The sequence below is a fragment of the Solenopsis invicta genome, chromosome 14 (genome assembly GCF_016802725.1).
Source record: "Solenopsis invicta isolate M01_SB chromosome 14, UNIL_Sinv_3.0, whole genome shotgun sequence".
NCBI lineage: Eukaryota > Metazoa > Arthropoda > Insecta > Hymenoptera > Formicidae > Solenopsis > Solenopsis invicta.
This window is the reverse complement of record NC_052677.1, coordinates 2,905,584-2,923,853: the sequence shown is the minus strand read 5'-3', so window position 1 is coordinate 2,923,853 and position 18,270 is coordinate 2,905,584. Positions and strand designations below refer to the sequence as shown.

The following is an 18,270-nucleotide window of genomic DNA, read 5'->3' as shown; positions in this document are numbered from 1 at the left end:
ACGAATGCAAACGAGATAATTAATTCAGGAAAGTTAAACTTTTAAATTTAATAAACATTTTTTATTCAAATTAATATTCAAAGATATTCAGAGCCTTTGAATCTTTAAAAATATGAAGAGTAATTTTTATTTAACTTTAATACATACAAAATTGAAAACTAAAACATATAAAAATATAGAATATATAAAAATAAACATAAACTTACAAAACAAATTCGCATCATAATGAACTATTAATAATGTAACATGAATGATACTGTCATATTAATAATACATAATGTCTTTTGTAAACTTCAAATTGTTAATTGTAATATAAACAAGCTCATTTCTTTTTTTCACGATTCTTTCATTAAATTATTTTTTGTTTGCTGGACATATTGACGCATACGCATATACGTGCAGTCGAATATACTTCACATACAGAGTTTTGTATGTGGAACCAAGATTGAATTGTATTACCACCATGTAGCGTTTTGTGTCTCAACTATAACAGTTTGATAGCTTTTTGGTGGAAATATGAGCGAGTGGTTACACCTTATAGAAATCCTCTAATAATTATTAAAGGGTCTCTATTATACTCTTATACCGTGCCCTCCTCTCGCCAGCGAGAGAAAACTTTTGATTGTATTTCACGCATATGCGGAAAAAATGAATACAGATAGAGACAGCTTAACGCAACTCGATGTTCACTGACCAAATGCTCACTAGCGTTCTCTTCAGTCGCCTCCATATGTCAAATAAAATCGAAAATTTTATTCTTTTCATGGCTCTATTTTCCAAATTAAATGATAAAAAATTATAACATGTTTTCACAATATCAGTTTCATGTTTCTTCATCGGATGGTTTTTTATTAACATGTCATTTCTAATATAGGTACTACAAAAATAAACGTGACATTTTTATAAACTTTAATATAAGCGACAAGTATAAAACGTGCACTTTACAATTGTTTATATCTCGGTATTAAAATAGTTAATCTCATTGTAATTGCACTAGCGTGTCCACATCTTCTAGTATAACGTAGTTTTAATTTCAAGAAGTAATTGTTATTTTCAATTCGTGAGTGTAATACCTTAATTATTGCAATTTCAAATAAATTAATTTTTAACGTATAACATATAATTATTTTTGAAATAATTAAATAAATTTGAAAATTTATTAATCTTTTTCTTTGAGTAAAAAAACTTGTGAAAAGAAGAAAGAAAAAAGAAATTTTTTCCGCATAAAAAACATTTCTTTGTTATTTTATAACAATTTATTCGTAAATTTAATTTACGAATATAATACAATATTAAATTTATTTGACGATCTACATTGTAATTATTTTGTCATTTTGAGTAATCTAATTTTAAAAAATTATGACATTCTAATTTAATATACTACTTTTCAAGATTAACATTTAATTTAATTTAATTTAAACCAACGTTAGTGAGACTATATCATAATGATTCAAAGGATTTTTTAAATAACTTGTTAAGTTATAAAAAATAAAAATACCTTCTGTATACTTACAACCAAGCGTTCCCCTCCAATTTTAATGAGTTTTAGATGTTAAAATGTAGACAAAAATAAGAGACACGTATTCTTTAAAATATATGTCTCCTATTTTTGTTTATATTTTAACATATCCAAAGTTCTTTAAAATTGGAGAGAGACGGTTTTGTTCCCTTTTTAGTTCATTTTATCCAATTAACTATATTATATCACTATAAAATATTTTATGATCCATTTTAACGTCCGTGTAACATTTTAGCATCACAATGACTCCTAATTCAACTTTGATGCAATTTTTAATTGACTTAGTTGCTTGTTAATACAATTTTTAATAAAACTAAATTAATTTAGTAAAAAAAAATTAACTTACTAAATTCTGAAAGATATTTGTATGTTGAAAAAAACATAAAGTATTTGAATTTTTACAGATACGTAATTATGGGACTTGCGATATTAATCTGCCCGTTTTTACCAGCTAGTAATATTTTCTTCACTGTCGGATTTGTCTTGGCGGAGAGAATATTGTATATTCCTTCGGCAGGATATTGTTTATTAGTTATTATTGGCCTGCAGAAACTCACTGCTCGATTTTCTTTGTCTAAGACATCGTTACAAACGTACGCAATACTTATTGTATTATTATTCATACGTTCTTGGATGAGGAGTAATCAGTGGAGAAATGAGAAGCTGCTTTTTCAATCGGCGTTAGACGTATGTCCTTTGAATGCAAAAGTACATTATAATATCGCGAAAAATGCTGCGGACGAGGGAAATGTTGATCTTGCCAAATTGGAGTATCAAGAAGCTTTACGGTATTACATACACATATACATAGAGGTGAAGAAGGTATTATGGCTACTGTCGACAATATGGCTACCCAGGAGCGGATTAAGACTTATGCCGCCCCTAGATATCTCTATTAAATCTTTGCTGTCTCTATTCAAGCCTCAAGTGTAACTTAAATTAATCAAATTTTATATTCGGCAAATTCTGCTTTCTTCTTATATTATTTTATGTAAAAGATTTTGATTGCGTCAGCCGGTACAAGATAAGTTAAAAACAAACTGTTTTACAAAATGCCGTCCTTCCAAATTTGCCATCCCTAGACAATAGCCTAAATTAGGGGGGGGGGGCTAATCCGACCCTGTAGCTACCCTTATTATTTCCGTTATTAGGTGACGTATTCTAACAATTGGTTATGGAGTTATTTATTTAATAGCACGCCATTTTATAGTGATGCTAATATGCCAATACATAATGGCTGACAATTGTTATAGGGCATTGTTACTTTTGAGCAATTTTAAACTTTTTCAAGGTACACCTTTAACCTTCAATTACATACACTTCTTTATTATTTTTAAACTTGAGTGTATTATCACACGAAGGCACATACACTCGAGTGTTTTTTTGTTATAAGGCATTTTTACTTTTATATAACTTTTTACTCGGCCGTATACGAGGGCGGTCCGATAAGTACTTAGCCTCACCGCCCAATAGTACCAGTATCGCAAGAGAGATTTACTATCGTGTAGTACATTCTCGTAGACAGCTACTGTCAAAATTTCAGCTGAATTGGACTCGTAGTTTTGTTTTGACCGCGTGTGGAAGCGGGCGTGTCCGCGGATTTTAAAAAAACGGAAAAAGAGCAATATCGGTCGATGATTCGATTCTTGTTTTTGGAAGGGAAATCGCGCAGCGAAATCAAAGAGCACTTGGATGCTGTTTACGGTGACTCTTCTCCTTCGATGGCGACCGTCAAAAATTGGTTTAACGAGTTACAACGTGGTCGCACGTCGGTTTTTGATGAGCCACGCCCAGGTGCCCCGAAAATGGCTACCACGGAGGATAACGTGACAAAAATCCACGATCTCGTATTGGCAGACCACCTATTGAAGGTGCGCGAGATAGCTGAAACAGTAGGCATCTCAAAAGACCGCGTGGGTCATATCCTGCATGAAATTTTGGGCATGAGAAAGCTGTCGGTGCGATGGGTGCCGCGTTTGCTCACTCCAGACAACAAGCGCAATCGTGAGACCACTTCAGAGCAGTGTTTGACGCTGTTTAAGCGCAATCCGAAGGAGTTTCTGCGTTGTTTCGTGACCGTCGACGAAATATGGATCCACTGGTACACACCAGATACCAAGGAACAGTCGAAACAGTGGACTTCACCCGGCGAACGTGCTCCGAAGAAGGCGAAGACTGTCCTATCGGCCGGAAAGGTGATGGCTACCGTTTTCTGGGATTCACAAGGTGTGATCTACATCGACTACCTGGAAAAGGGCAAAACGGTCACAGGGCTCTACTATGCTGAATTATTGGGCCGATTCGACGCGGAATTGCAGAAAAAACGGCCCCATTTGGCGAAGAAAAAAATGCTCTTCCACCATGACAACGCACCGGCTCACACCTCCGCTGTTGCCACGGCCAAATTGGTCGAATTGCACTACGAACTGCTGCCCCATCCACCGTATTCTCCAGATTTGGCCCCGTGCGACTTTTTTTTGTTTCAAAACTTGAAAAAGTCACTCGCCGGGCAGAAATTTAAGTTGAATGAGGAGGTCATCGCCGCCACGGAGGCCTATTTTGCAGACCTCGAGAAAACGTATTTTTCAGAACGTATTTTTGGGTTAAAGAAGTTGGAGCATCGCTGGATCAAGTGTATCGAGTTAAAAGGAGACTATGTTGAGAGATAAATCGCTACTTTTCCAAAATTTTTGTTTTTCTTTTGTAGGCTAAGTACTTATCGGACTGCCCTCGTATATTTCAAGTTATATAAAGTTAAAACAATAACATGAAATTTTGTTAATATGGTTTTTTAAACGAAATTTTTATATCGAAATATTTCTTCGATAAATTGATTGTCATTCTAAAGATCAGTGTTTAGAAACATTAGAGACATCATTTTATGCTTGTTGTTTAATGTTAAACAGGGATAAAATGATATTTTTGAAGAGAGAAATTGTATTTCTAAAGCTTTTGAACGCTTTCTAGGAAAATTCTAAATTGGGAAAATTCTAAACAATGGAAAATTTAAAAAATATATTTTTGTAACAAGGTACTGTGTTTCTTTTAAACTAAACTAATTTTTGAAAATTATTTTTATGGATAGCCATATTACAATCACTTTTTTTCTTCCACCGATTATACAGTGCATTTTTATAAATTACGTCCTAAATAATAAATATTTCATTACTTTGACAAGGGAAGGACCCGACAATGATTTTATCGATATTAATAAAATTTTATGGGTGTGTAGTATTCACTCACACCTTTATTGTAGTAAAGCCGTTCGTTGCACAACTTAGGTATTCTCGAGAAAATGACGATTAAATATTTTTAGCATCTATAAGTACCGTTACAGAAGAACGATTTTCAAATAAGTGACGTGGCGTAGAGCATTAAGACGTCGACTGGTACGCTTGGTACCCAGGTTCGATCCCCGCGGATGCGACTTTTTTATCTTATATCTTTTAATTGTTATAATTTTGAAACCGTTTTTAATTATTTAATATAAAATATTATTTTTAAAAAATAAAGGAATTTAAAAATGCTTTTTTATTATTAATTTAATTAAATTTTTTCATGAACACAAAGATATATAACACAAGAATAAAAGAGCTGAAAAATAAAAACAAAAAATATATTTTCCATAAAAAATTACAATTACTGTTTTACAATTTTAAGCAAGTAATTTCGTATACAAGCTAACATAAGGTGTAGACAAAAAAAAAACAAAAACAAAACCATCTTACTCGGAGACCGTTTTAGGTATAATGATTTATAGCAATGCTCGGAATTAGTGGCACATTTCGAGCCGATTTCCGAGGCGACGCCTACTGTCTTCCCTCGAGCCCCTCACTCCGCTCGCGAGCCTACAGTCGAGCTGCCGGCCGCGCGTCAAATGTTGTGGCTCAGGAGCGTAGAGCGTCTCTTGTAAAAGAAATAATCTAGGGCCTAGACTATTTCTTTTACAAGTGACGCTCTACGCTCCTGAACCACAACATTTGACGCGCGGCCAGCAGCTCGGCTGTAGGCCTGCGAGCGGAGTGAGGAGTTCGAGGGGAGACAATAGGCGTCGCCTTGGAAATCGGCTCGAAATGTGCCACTAATTCCGAGCACTGATTTAGAGAAACATTTATTTTAACGTTCTTAAAACAATCATTGTAAATTTTTATTGCAAATATATTTTTTTTGTAACAACACAATGATATTTTTTGTGTTCATGAGAAATTTTAATTTAATTAATAATAAAAATTCCACTTTTAAATTCCCTCATTTTTTTAAAATACCATTTTATACTAAATAATTAAAAACGATTTAAAATTTATATTTAACAATTAAAAAATATAATACAAAAAAAGTCGCATCCGCAAAGATCGAACCTGGGATCCCAACCGGACCAGTCGACGTCCTAATGCCCTACGCCACACCGCTTATTTGAGAATCATTCTTTTGTAACGGTTCTTAATGTTCTTATAGATGCTAAAAATATTTAATCGTTATTTTCTCGAAAATACCTAAGTTGTGCAACAAACGACTTTACTACAATAAAGATATGAGTGAATACTAAACATCCATAAAATTTTATTAAAATCAGAAAGATCATTGTCGGGTCTTTCCCTTGTGAGTCTAGAACCCCTGTCGAACAACACTCCGACGAATGTAATCGTTCAAGTTTCAATAGAAAATATTAACTATAAACAAAGTTATTCAATAAAATAAAAATAGGTGCCATATTACCCTCTTCTCCTCTATATAAAGTCTTAAAAAGGTCCTCTAGTTTTTTTTTACTTAAAATAAAAACTTAATCGAATGTTGAGAATAAGTTTATAATTAATATAAGGATTGGAAAAAACAGTTTGTAAAAGATGGTGATGCCAAAAGTCTTCTATTTTTTTAAGCTGGAAATCCTTAATTTTTGTCCAAAAAATTTCGTCATATTACACATTTGCATTTTTTATACTACATAGATTAAATCCAAATTACGCTCAAGCTATGAATAACCTTGGCAATTTACTCAAAGACGACGGGCAACTTTTGGAGGCTATAAGTTTGTTTAAACAAGCTGTTAATTTACAGTAAGTTTGATTAAATATCGTTAAGATGAATAATAGCATTTACTTATAAATGTCTTATTTAATTGCATCTTACAATGATAATACAATTAATATAGACCTAGTTTACTCCGTTAAATTGATTGGTACGTGCATCAAGTTGGTGCGGGCTAAGTATTTGATACATCCCTATTTACACCGATTCATCTCAAAATGGGTTAGGTTTTCAATACAGATAAAGTTCTTGTTGATTTTAGAGTGCAGTTGTACGTAAATGTCGGACGATTTATGGTTAGGCATAATATCTTCTGATGGAAACATTTTACGATATTTTCAAATATTTTTTATTGTAAAATATTTTAAACCATTGCAAAATGTTTTCAGCAGGCTCGTTTCTCATTCTACAATGCTTATACAGAATGATTTAAAATAACATATTGGTCTCGTTACTGGCATATTCGTAATCAAATTCTGAGACGATTTTTTCTTTGGTAAAAATTCGTCCGGAGCTTAGTTTTCAAATTATAAGAAGAATTAGCGTATGACGTGTTGGATACAAGTGGTAGACAGGATCAGCACAACTCACTGTTACACGCGGGTGTTTCCGTGAAGCGCCTGCTGCGCTCAAATAACTGACAACAGTACACGGACAACACACTCTTATTTAAACTCTCTCTCTCTCTCTCTCTCTCTCTCTCTCTCTCTCTCTCTCTCTCTGTCATTTTAATTATGCTACATTTAACTTGTCAAATATCGATCTCTGTCATCTGGCCGTCAAATATCGAGATGACCGTGAAATCTTCAAATTTACATTATTATAATAAATGTACGCCCGCGAATAATAAAATTTAATGCAAATGGGAGTACTTAAATGTTATTTGCAAGTTAAAAGTAGCGCATTTAAAACGCACAAGAAGGGGAAGAAGGAGAGAAAGAAGGGCGTTTGAACAAGTTTAAGCACGTTTACTCACGCATTATTCCACATGGCGATTAGCTTATTGTTTTCACGATGCGGCAATTTAATTAAAATTTGTCTTCTATCCGGGTCTATCTCTCGAAGTTGTTTTACATTTTACCACATTTACACTATTTACTCTGCACTTGATCAATAAACGCGGAACGACGCGACGAACCGATTGATCGATTTTATTAATTACTATTAATCACTACTGATCACTACAATCATTCGACGCGTTAAAATTATTCGAAAAAACGGTAAAAGTTCACATTAGGAGAGCACCCTCTGACGACCTTGACTTTGACATATGTTATCAATGGGAAGGTACTGAGTGACATACAAAAGGTTTTGAGTAATGCTCATTTCTTATTAAAAAAATATCAGAGAAAGAAAAAATAGTTTTTCTTAATTATTTCAGTAAATATTTATTTTACGAAAAAATGTGTTAAACAAAAAATGAAGCTCTAAAAAAGATCATATACATGTTTTACCTAACTTTAATGCTTTAGTCGTTATAGTAGAAAAAGTGTTAAAATTTTTTTTTTATTTTTAGTTGTTTTACGTGAAAAGTAGAGCCCCTCCTCCGCACCCCCTCCCCGTATTTTTTCTAACCTAACCCAGCCCGTCTCAGTCGGTTCACTAATTACGAGGTGGGTGCGGAAGAGGATGGGCCATAATTTCAAATCTAATATTGCAACGTCAATTAGATATCCTTGGCCAAATTACAACTAAAATAGGGTTAGGTTGGGTTAGGAAAAATACGGGGACGAGGTGCAGGGGGAGGGGCCCCTTCCCCGCCCACGCGTTCTCTGTATGGATTTTCGACGCAAAACAGTTTCTACAATAACGACTAAAGTATTGAAATTAGGTAAGATCTCCACAATTTCGAGATATTGCAAGAAATGTGATTTTTCAGTAATATTTTTTTTCTCTGTTAAATTAATCTTTACAAAAAAATAATGGTTATAAAGGTTGGTTATAATGGTTATAATGGTTACAAAAAAATTAGAGTTTACGTATATATCCATATACGTAAACTCTAATTTTTTTGTCGTTCTGTGCTAAAAATTTAGTTTTTAAAAAAATTTAGAATTTTTAAAATTGCATTATCTTTTGATCTGTGGGCATTTAAAAAAAATAGTGGGCATTTAAAAAAAATTTAGGGCATTAGTCATATAACATGTTATATTCAAAATTTTTTCAGATTTTTGAATTTGGTGGAACGTGCCAAAAAAAAAATAAAAATAAAAACCGATTTTTAAAATTATTTTTTGGTCTTAAGTACATCCGGTTGATATATATTACGTTGCTTTTAAATACAATTACTTCCGATTACACACCTGCAAACAGCAGTATAAAATTATAGAGTTTACGTAATTTAAACTATAAGATTTTAATTTTTTTTTTTAGACAGAAAAATTAATTTAACTGATTTTAGCAATTTTTCATTTTCTACAAATGTATATTTTCTTCAATTTTTAACTTTATCAAGCACACAGTACATATGATAAACTTATCTACTTATGATGACGTTGAAGTTAGCGACCACTTCTAGCGGCCAGATCTAAAAAGCCAGGTGCAAATAGCGGTGAGGGGCCCCAGATAATAAAATGCATTTTACGACGTGTTTCCATAGAAAATTCAATGAGAATAATGTCATGTAATGATTAACGGAAAAATATTTAGTTAAAAATATAGAAAATAATAACAGTACATTATAAAATGTATATATAATATGTATAAGTATAAAAAAAAACGATAACATCATTCCCATACGCATGATGGTAAACTTTTAAAAGGAATTCTAAAATATAGCTTAGAACATGATAACACCGAAATACTTTGAATTTTTTATTATCACACCCGCATTGTTTATTTAAAAATTATTAACAATTAGCGGATCGTGCAAAAGTTTTATGCATGGTGATCGAGTTTCAGAAAAAGTTCTGAAATGTAGTGTGGAGCATAAGAAAACCGAAAAACTTTTTACTTTTCAGTATCGCACTCATTGTTTATTTAAAAAATAATTAACAATTAGCGGCTAGATGGTGCACAGGCCACACGCATGGCAGTAGAGTTTCAGAAAAAATTCTAAAATATAGTCTGGGGCATGAGAAAACCGAAACAGTTTGAATTTTTCAGTATTGCACACTTATTGTTTATTTACAAAATAATTAACAATTAGCGGTCAGATGGTGCACAGGCCACACGCATGAAAAAAATGTATTTAAGGACGTTCACCGGCTAATCGATTTCTATACAAAATGCTTCAAATTTTAACTGTATGCTATTAATATCATTATCGATATATCCCCTAAATTCCAGGAAACATAGCGGTACCGAATTCGAGTTATTAATTTTCAAAGTTGCAGCTTCCTGTCCGTGTCACTCTCTCTTTCACTCCTATCCGCAACGTTGCCGGGTCTAAGCTTTTCTCAACGCAAGGCAGTGTGCGTGTATACATACAAGATATCGAACTTCGTTTGCTTGTTTCCGTGAGTACACTCAACAAAAAATGTATTTGCATGGGAAGCGGAGTGGGGGAAGAGATGCGCTATGCACTGAGAAGTGAGCGTGCAGTAAACTTTTGGCTACGATTACAGCCGGTGAACGTCCTTAATGCACGTATGTTTAAACTTTTGTTTTTACATTAATACCGCCGGCATTTGCGTTATCCGATATGCACTATGGGGAGGTTTCACGTTTAGCACATCATATGTCTTTTGCAGACATGATGTCCTTTGCGGACACAATGTTTTTTGTGAACATAATGTCTCTTATAAACACGATGTCTTCTATGGACATGATGTCTCTCATAGATTCAATGAGTCTTACAGACATGGTGTCTCTTACAGACATTATGTTTTTTATAGACAAAGTTTTTTGTTACATACTCCTTTGGACAAGTATGACATCTCTCATAGACGTGATGTCTTTTACAAACATAAAAAAATTACATAGCTTAATTACATAACTTAAGTTATAACTTACATAACTTTTTTATTATAAATTATAGACTTTTATTCTTTTTTGAACTTAAACGTCGTTATATGCGTTTTATTATTTGGGGCCTTGCACCGCTATTTGCTCCTGGTTTTTCGGATCTGGCCGCTGGAAGTGGCCACTAACTTTAGCGTCATCATAAGTAGATAAGTTTATCATACGTATTATGTGCTTGATAAAGTTAAAAATTGAAGAAAATATACATTTGTAAAAAATAAGAAAAACTGCTAAAATCAGTTAAATTTTACTTCTTCCGTTTCCGGTAGCGAGAGTGACTGACGTGTGTGTGTGGAGAGTGCGAGTAATAAACAAGTATTAGGGGATAGGGTGAGACGTGGTGGAGTGCGAGGAGGTGAAGGGAAAGGGAAGGGGCTGGTGGTAGAGGGTGAATAAGGGTAAAGGGCCGGGGGAAGAGAATAGGGAGACAGGAGGGATAGTAGGGTTGAGACGGGATTTGGAGGTTAGACGGGAGAGCAGGTTTAGAGTATAGAGAGAAAGCAGAAAAGAGGGAGGGTAGCGACATCGGGCGGTAGAAGTGAGAAGCAGAGCAGGAGAGAGTAAGTGCAGTAGCGGGAAATTTTGAATTAGAGTAACGTTTGAGTAATCGATTTAATATCTTAATATATGATTTTATATTTTTGCATTTGCTACAGCGGTATAATAATTATAAAAATAAGCTAAAATATTATAAAACTTGTTTAAATTGTTTTTTTTTTTTTTTAGAGTAAAAGTGATCATCTTAAATATAAAAGAGTCATATTTTCTAGTAAATATTTTCTACAAAAAAAAATATATATATATATAGATTACTTAAAAGAAATTTTTGTTTTTCTTTTACAACCCGACTGCAAGTAAATAAACTCGTGAATAGGAAGTAGGCAGGTTAGAGGAAAGACGAGATGGAGAGAGAAAGGGAAGAGGAGGGGACAGGGGAAGAGAAGAGGAGGGTGGGGAGACCGAGCAAAGCAGAGGGGATGAGGGATAGAGCATATAGTCTATCGCTGATAGAGGCGTTTAAGAGAGGAGAGAAAAGGAAGGAGATAGATGCATTACAGGCAGATATCTTTAAGAAAAGTATAAAGGTAGTGAGATTGCCGGAAAAACAGCTAGAAAAGCAGTCGGAAAAACAGCTGGAAAGGCAAGAAGAAGGGGGGTTGAGTGAGATATTAAGAGAAGTAAGGGAGGGTTTTAAGGAAATTAAAGCGGAATTAAGAGAGGTAAAGGAGGGGAAAGCAGAGATGAAGGAATGGATGGAAGAAATGAAGAAAAGATTAGACAGTTTAGAAAAAAGAGTGGAAGAGATAGAGAAAGGTAGGGGGAGGGAGGAGAAAGAGGAAGGGGATGAGGAAAGGAAGGAAGAGGAAGGGGTAAAGCAGATGGAGAGAGGGAGAAAGGGAGAGATGAAGGAATTAGAAAAAAGGATGAAGAGAATAGAGTTAGAGGGGGAAAAGAGGAGAAGGGAAGAAAGGAAGAGAAATATAATAGTAAAAGGAGTGAAAGCAAAGGAGAAGGGAATAGAGGGGTTAAGAAAAGAGATAGAAGAGATAGTGGGAGCAACGGGAGCGACAGCGAGAATAGAAGGGATAAGGAGTATAGGGAAAAAAGATAAGGAAGGAAGGGAAATGGTATGGGTAAGATTAGCAAGTGTAGGGGAGAAAATTGAAGTGATGAAAGGAAAAGCAAAGCTGAGGGAAAGAAGGGAATGGATAGTGGATGATCTGACAGAAAAGGGGAGAAGGATAGAGTGGTGGATAAGGAAGGAAGCGGAAAGAATAAGAAGGGAAGATAGGAAAGTAAGAGTAGGTTATATGAAAATATGGATTGAGGAGAAATTATGAGTATGGGATGAGATTAAGGATGAGTTGAGGGAATGGCACGGAAAAGAAGTAAGAGAATGGAAGGGGGGATGGAGAAGGGTAGAGGAGTGGAAAAAGAGAAAGAGGATTTTTAGTAGGGAGGTGGACGGAGGGAGAGGGAGAAATAGAAGGAAATATAGAAAATGAGGAGCATAGGAAAAAGAGGAGGAATAAGAAAAAAGAGGATGGCAAAAAGTATAAAATAGGCTTTTGGAATGTGGCAGGCATGGAAAATAAAGAGAAGGATTTCAGGGAGAGACTAAAAGAATGGGATGTGATGTTCCTGAGTGAGACTTGGTTACAGAAGAAGGGATGGGAAAGAGTTCGAAAATGGCTGCCAAAAGGATACGTGTGGGAAGTGCAAGAGGCGGCAAGGAAGAGTAAGAAAGGGAGGGCAATGGGAGGAATGATTGTGGGGATAAGGGAAGGGATAGGGAGAGAAAAGGATGATAAGGAAAGAAAAGAGGAGGGATTACAAGCAGTAAAAGTAAATTTAGGGGGAGTGGTGGAGACTAATAGGAGTATATGTAAATAGAGATTTGGAGGGAAAAATGGGAAGGCTGAGAGAGTGGATGGAGGACAGAGAGGAAGGGGTGAGGGTGTTAATAGGAGGGGATTTCAATGCTAGGAGGGGGAGAGAGGGGGGAAGAATAGGTGAAGATGAAGAGGGAGGGGCAGAACAGGGAAAGAGGAGCTCGAAGGATGAAAAGATGAATAGAGAGGGAAAAAAGCTATGTGGTTATATAGGAGAATTGGGATGGTCAATATTGAATGGAAGCGTAAAGGGGGATGAGGAGGGGGAATGGACGTATACAGGAGGGAAGGGAGGGACCGTAATAGATTATGTGATCGGGAATGAGGAGGCAAGAAGGAAGGTGGAAAAGATGAAGGTGGAGGATTGGTTAGACTCTGATGATCAGCCGATAACGGAATGGGTGGCGGGAGGGGGCCGGAGGGAAGAGAGGACCGGGAAAAGGAAAGGGAGAGGAAGAAGGGGGGTTTGGACGGAGAAGGGAAAAAAGAAATTTGAGGAATACCTTGGTAAGAGGGATAGTGATGGTGAGGGGGTAGGGGAGGTTTGGAGGAAAATGAAGAGAAAAGTAGAAGTGGCATTAGAGAGAGTAGAGAAGGAAGAGAAGAAGGAACGGAGAGGATGGTGGGATGAGGAATGTAGGGATAGAAAAAGAGAGGTTATGGAGGAGTTAAAATGGTGGAGGAAGAGAGGGGAGAAGGGAAAAAATATAAAGAAATGAGAAAGAGGTACAGGGAACATTATGAGGAGAAGAAGAAAAAGGAGAGGGAAAGATGGGAGAGGGATATAGAAGGAATAAGATCCGAAAAGGACGTGTGGAAGGTAGTGAATAAAGGAAGGAGGAAGAGAAAGAGTCAGGGAAGGGATTGAAATGGGGGAGTGGGAAAAACACTTTAGAGGGGTGCTGGGGGGAGTAGAGTGGAGGATAAGAGGGGAGGTAATGGGGAGAGGGATAGAGGAGGAAGAAGAGATTAGTAGAGAGGAAATTGGTAGGGCGATAAGGAGATTGAGGGACGGAAAAACGGCAGGAGGGGATGGGATTACGAATGAAGTATGGAAATATGGGGGAAAAGAAATAAGGGAATGGCTGTGGGAGATATGTAATAGAGTGTGGAAGGGAGAGGGATGGTCGGACGATTGGAGAGAAGGGATAGTGGTATCGATAGTGAAAAAGGGGGAGGGGGAAAAGGTAGAAGACAATAGGGGGGTTACGCTTACGCAAACGGCGTATAAAGTGTACGCGGCGGTTTTGGCGGAGAGATTGAGGGAAGAAGTAGAAAATAAAGGGATATTACCACCGAGTCAAACGGGGTTTAGGAGAGGGGTAGGAACGATAGATCACACATACGTATTAAATTATTTAATAAATAAGAAAATAGCGGAAGCAAAAGGCAAAATAGTAGTTATGTTCGTGGATATGAAAGCAGCGTTTGACTCGGTGGATAGGGAGATACTGGTACATACAATGAGGAGGAAAGGAGTGAGAGAGGGTCTGGTGGTGAGGTGTGAGGAAGTTTTGGAGGAAACAATAAGTAGAGTAAGGGTGGGGGAAAGAGAGGGGGGAAACTTTTGGACAAATAGAGGAGTGAGACAGGGATGTCCGTTGAGCCCATGCATGTTCACACTAATACTAGCGGATTTGGATGAGGAACTGGAGAAGGGGGGATGGGGGGGAGTAAAGGTGAAAGGAAGAAAAATTAATTCCCTGGCGTACGCGGATGATGTGGCGGTGGTGGCAGAGGATGAAGCAGGGATGAAAGGGTTAATAAAAACATTAGAAGAATATGTAGAACAGAAAAGATTAGAAGTAAATGTGGAGAAGACAAAAGTGTTGAGGTGTAGAAGAGGGGAGACAGAAAAAGATAATATGGAAATGGAAAGGAAATGAAATAGAGGAAGTGAAAAGGTATAAATATTTGGGCTACATGATGATGGCAAATGGGGGACAGAAAGAACATATAGAGGAGAGAGTCAAAAAAGGAGCGGTGGTGATGAGAGAAGTATGGGGAATAGGGAAAGGAAATTTGGAAAAAACTGGGCTAGAAGGATGTGGTTATTTGATAGGTTGGTATGGACGGTGGTTAGCTATGGGGCAGAAATTTGGGGGTGGAAAGAAAGGGAAAAGGTAGAGAGGATACAGGACAGGTACTTGAAATGGGTAATAGGGGTGGGAAGGTACACACCGGGGTACATGGTAAGGGAGGAGATGCAGAGGGAAAAATTAAGGGGAAGGGCAGGAATGAGGGCATGGAGTTATGAAAAGAAACTGGGAGAAGGAGGAGGGGGGGAGTTGGCAAGGTTGTGTTGGGAGGAGATAAGAGGTAGAGCGAAGGAGGGAAAGGTGATAGGAAAATGGGAGGAAGAAAGAAGTTTCTATGAAGAAAAAAGCTGGAACATCAAGGAGATAGAAAAGTTGAGAGATGAGGGAGGGTTAAGGGGGGAAGAGGTGGTGGCAAGAGAGAGGATGCGGCAGGAAGAGGAAAGGTGGGAAAAAATTAGGAGCTCGAAGTTCAACAGATGGTACAGCAGAGTGAAGGTAAAGGGAGTGCCGGAGTACTTGAAGAGGGATTGGAAAGAGGAAAGATGGAAAAGGATTGCGAGGTTTAGGTTAGGAGATGGTATGAGAGGAGGTAGATACTGGGAAGAGAAAGAGAAAAGAAAGTGTAGGATATGTGGATTGGGAGAGGAAACGTGGGAGCATATATGGGAGGCTTGCACGGATTGGGGGACGGAGAAGGGAGGAGATGGTAGGAGATGGTAGGAGAGGTTTTAGGTGAGAGGGGGGAGGGAGAAGTTTGGATGAGAAAATTGGAGGAGATGCGGGAGGGAGGAGGGTGGCTGGGTATGAATGAGAGTGTAGAAGGAAGAGAGGAAAGGGTGGAAGAAAGCGGCGTAAACGGAGGTCCAAAGAATGAGTGTGGAGGTATGGATGGATGAGTGATTTTTCTCTCTCTCTCTCTCGTGCGTTGTAAAAGAAGCAATGAATAAAAAGGTTGAAACTATGTAAGCGGAGCGGAAGTCCGCAATGTACTCCGCAAGGAATAAAGTACCTACTACTACAGTTAAATTTTACTGTCTAAAAAAAGAATTGAAATCTCATACTTTAAATTACGTGAACTCTATAATTTTATACTACTGTTTGCAGATGTATAATCGGATAATTGTGTTTAAAAACAACGTAATATATGTCAATTGGATGTACTTAAGACCGAAAAATAATTTTAAAAATCGTTTTTTATTTTTTTTAATACGTTTCATCAATTCAAAAATTTGAAAAAATCTTGAATATAATATGTTATATGACTCATCCACTGAATTTTTTAAAAAATGCCCACTATTTTAGATCAAAAGATAATGCGATTTTAAAAATTCTAGATCTTTTTAAAAACAAAATTTTTAGTACAGAACGACAAAAGTTTATGTATATAGATACCCTTTATAACCATGATTTTTTTATAAAGATTAATTTAGATTTAACGAGAAAAAAAATATTAATGAAAATTCATATTTCTTGCGATATCTCAAAATTGTGGAGGTCTTCTAAAATGAAAAAAATACACTTGGCACAAAATTTTCTTTTATCTAGGTGTATATTTTGCTCTAGATTGCTTACGCGCGAGGCCCAAAATCAGTCACCTTTCTTATTCCGCTATACCCTTTGTAAAATTGTTTGAAAACTATTTTTTTTCTTGACACTTGTTTATTAACCATCAAAAAAAGCATAGTTTTTGGACAATTTTATAAATTTGTTAATGTGATTTACAGTGTTGTCATGAAAATATCTCTTTATTTAAAAATGGCACACAAGAATTGTCAGTGTCACGTCGCATTAAAATTCGATTTAATTATAATTTATGAAATCCTGTAATTTTGGGTTGAAATGGATTTATTCCAATATTAATTCGTCCGAATTGTACTACTTCCGATCGTATTTTCAATTGGTCTTAATACCGTATTTTTGGTGCAGAATTCCGATAAATTCGGATTACTTTTTTTAAATCGGTTTTAATCGCACTTTTTTTGGCAGGGATGGCTTATCTGATTGTGCGTTTCGCAATTCCCGTCATCTTCTTGTTAGTGCAATAAATGGTGGATTTAATACGAATCAAGTGCTTATATCGCGCAAAAATTTTTTGATACACGTACCAAAATGGTCTGATAGTCGTGATTCAGTAGTATCAGACTACAGCGCACTAAAGTAATCCGCGAGCATTTACACTGACAAGGAGGGGATCAGGTGAGTCACCCTGGGATTTCAAACCCAATTTTTTTAGTTATTCTGGAGACGAAAAAAAAGTTTACATCTCCCGGCGTTTGATCGAATAGCCCTTAGTTTCGAAATAATAAATTTGTGAAAATTGGCCATACCGCATATGTTATCCATTTTAAATAACTTATATATTATTATTATTACTACCTATTTATTATTTTAAATATTATTACCTGAATTCAAATTTCCTTCAAATTAAATTTAAATTTAAATTAATGTTTAGAAAGTAATAAATATTAAATTTAATTTTCTATTTTAGAAATTTGTATACTATATCAATATCATCAAGATAAATAAATACACTTGTTAAAAGAAAAAAATATTGCACACATCCAGGAGCGAACCCGGATCTTACGATTATGAAGCAAGCACTTAACGCACGGAGCCGATTGCACTGATTGGGAAAACAGCTACCGGGAAAACTCATATGGCGCGCCGCGGGACGGCCAATTTTCATAAATTTATTATTTTGAAACTAAGGCCTATTCGATCAAACGCCGGGAGACGTAAACTTCTTTTTGTCTCCAGAGTAACTAAAAAAATTGGGATCAAAATCCCAGAGTGACTCACCTGATCCTCCCCTTGTGAGCGTACCATGCGATATGATGCGAATATAGTACTTGATCCGCATATCAAGTGTTCGCTGTAAACTAGGTGTAAACATAGAGTGTCCCATTTTAAACAATCGAATATTTCGAAAACTAAATTTGACAAACAAAAATGTTTCAGACATTTTTTTATATCAACTATTGATGTTTTAAATAACTTTAATATCTTTATACAGGGTGATTATCAATGACTCTTCCCATGATTTACCTTGAGAGCATTTATACCGACAAAACTGTTATATATTAAGCGCTTGTTAGATGACAGCTGCTTCGGCCGGCACTCGTGCGCACGGCCCGAGTAGTGCCGAGTGATACATATAGGCCCCTGCTGAAAGATTTTTCTCAAATTACTTTTATATAATTTTTCAGAATCTCTACTTTTTTATAGTTTTTTCAGATTTTTTTCATCAGAATTGGATTACTTTTCATAAATACTTTAAATGTCTACATCTTTTCTCAAATTTTTTAAATGTTTTAACTGATGATATGAAGTA

At 36.0% G+C, this 18,270-nt stretch overlaps 1 protein-coding gene across 8 annotated transcripts in view; it reads left to right on the top strand.

Annotated features, from left to right (window-relative positions):
• LOC105193024 (protein O-mannosyl-transferase TMTC4) overlaps nt 1–18,270 on the top strand; it is a 133,927-nt gene that overhangs the window by 45,545 nt on the left and 70,112 nt on the right. For 6 of the 8 annotated variants that reach the window (XM_026140051.2, XM_026140050.2, XM_039457536.1 and 3 more), the window contains 2 exons: nt 1,924–2,307; nt 6,466–6,573. In XM_026140051.2, coding sequence (XP_025995836.1) covers nt 1,924–2,307; nt 6,466–6,573 — 492 coding nt within the window. The remainder of the gene's footprint in view (nt 1–1,923; nt 2,308–6,465; nt 6,574–18,270) is intronic. The other 2 variants (XM_026140053.2, XM_039457537.1) reach the window with 2 other exon arrangements.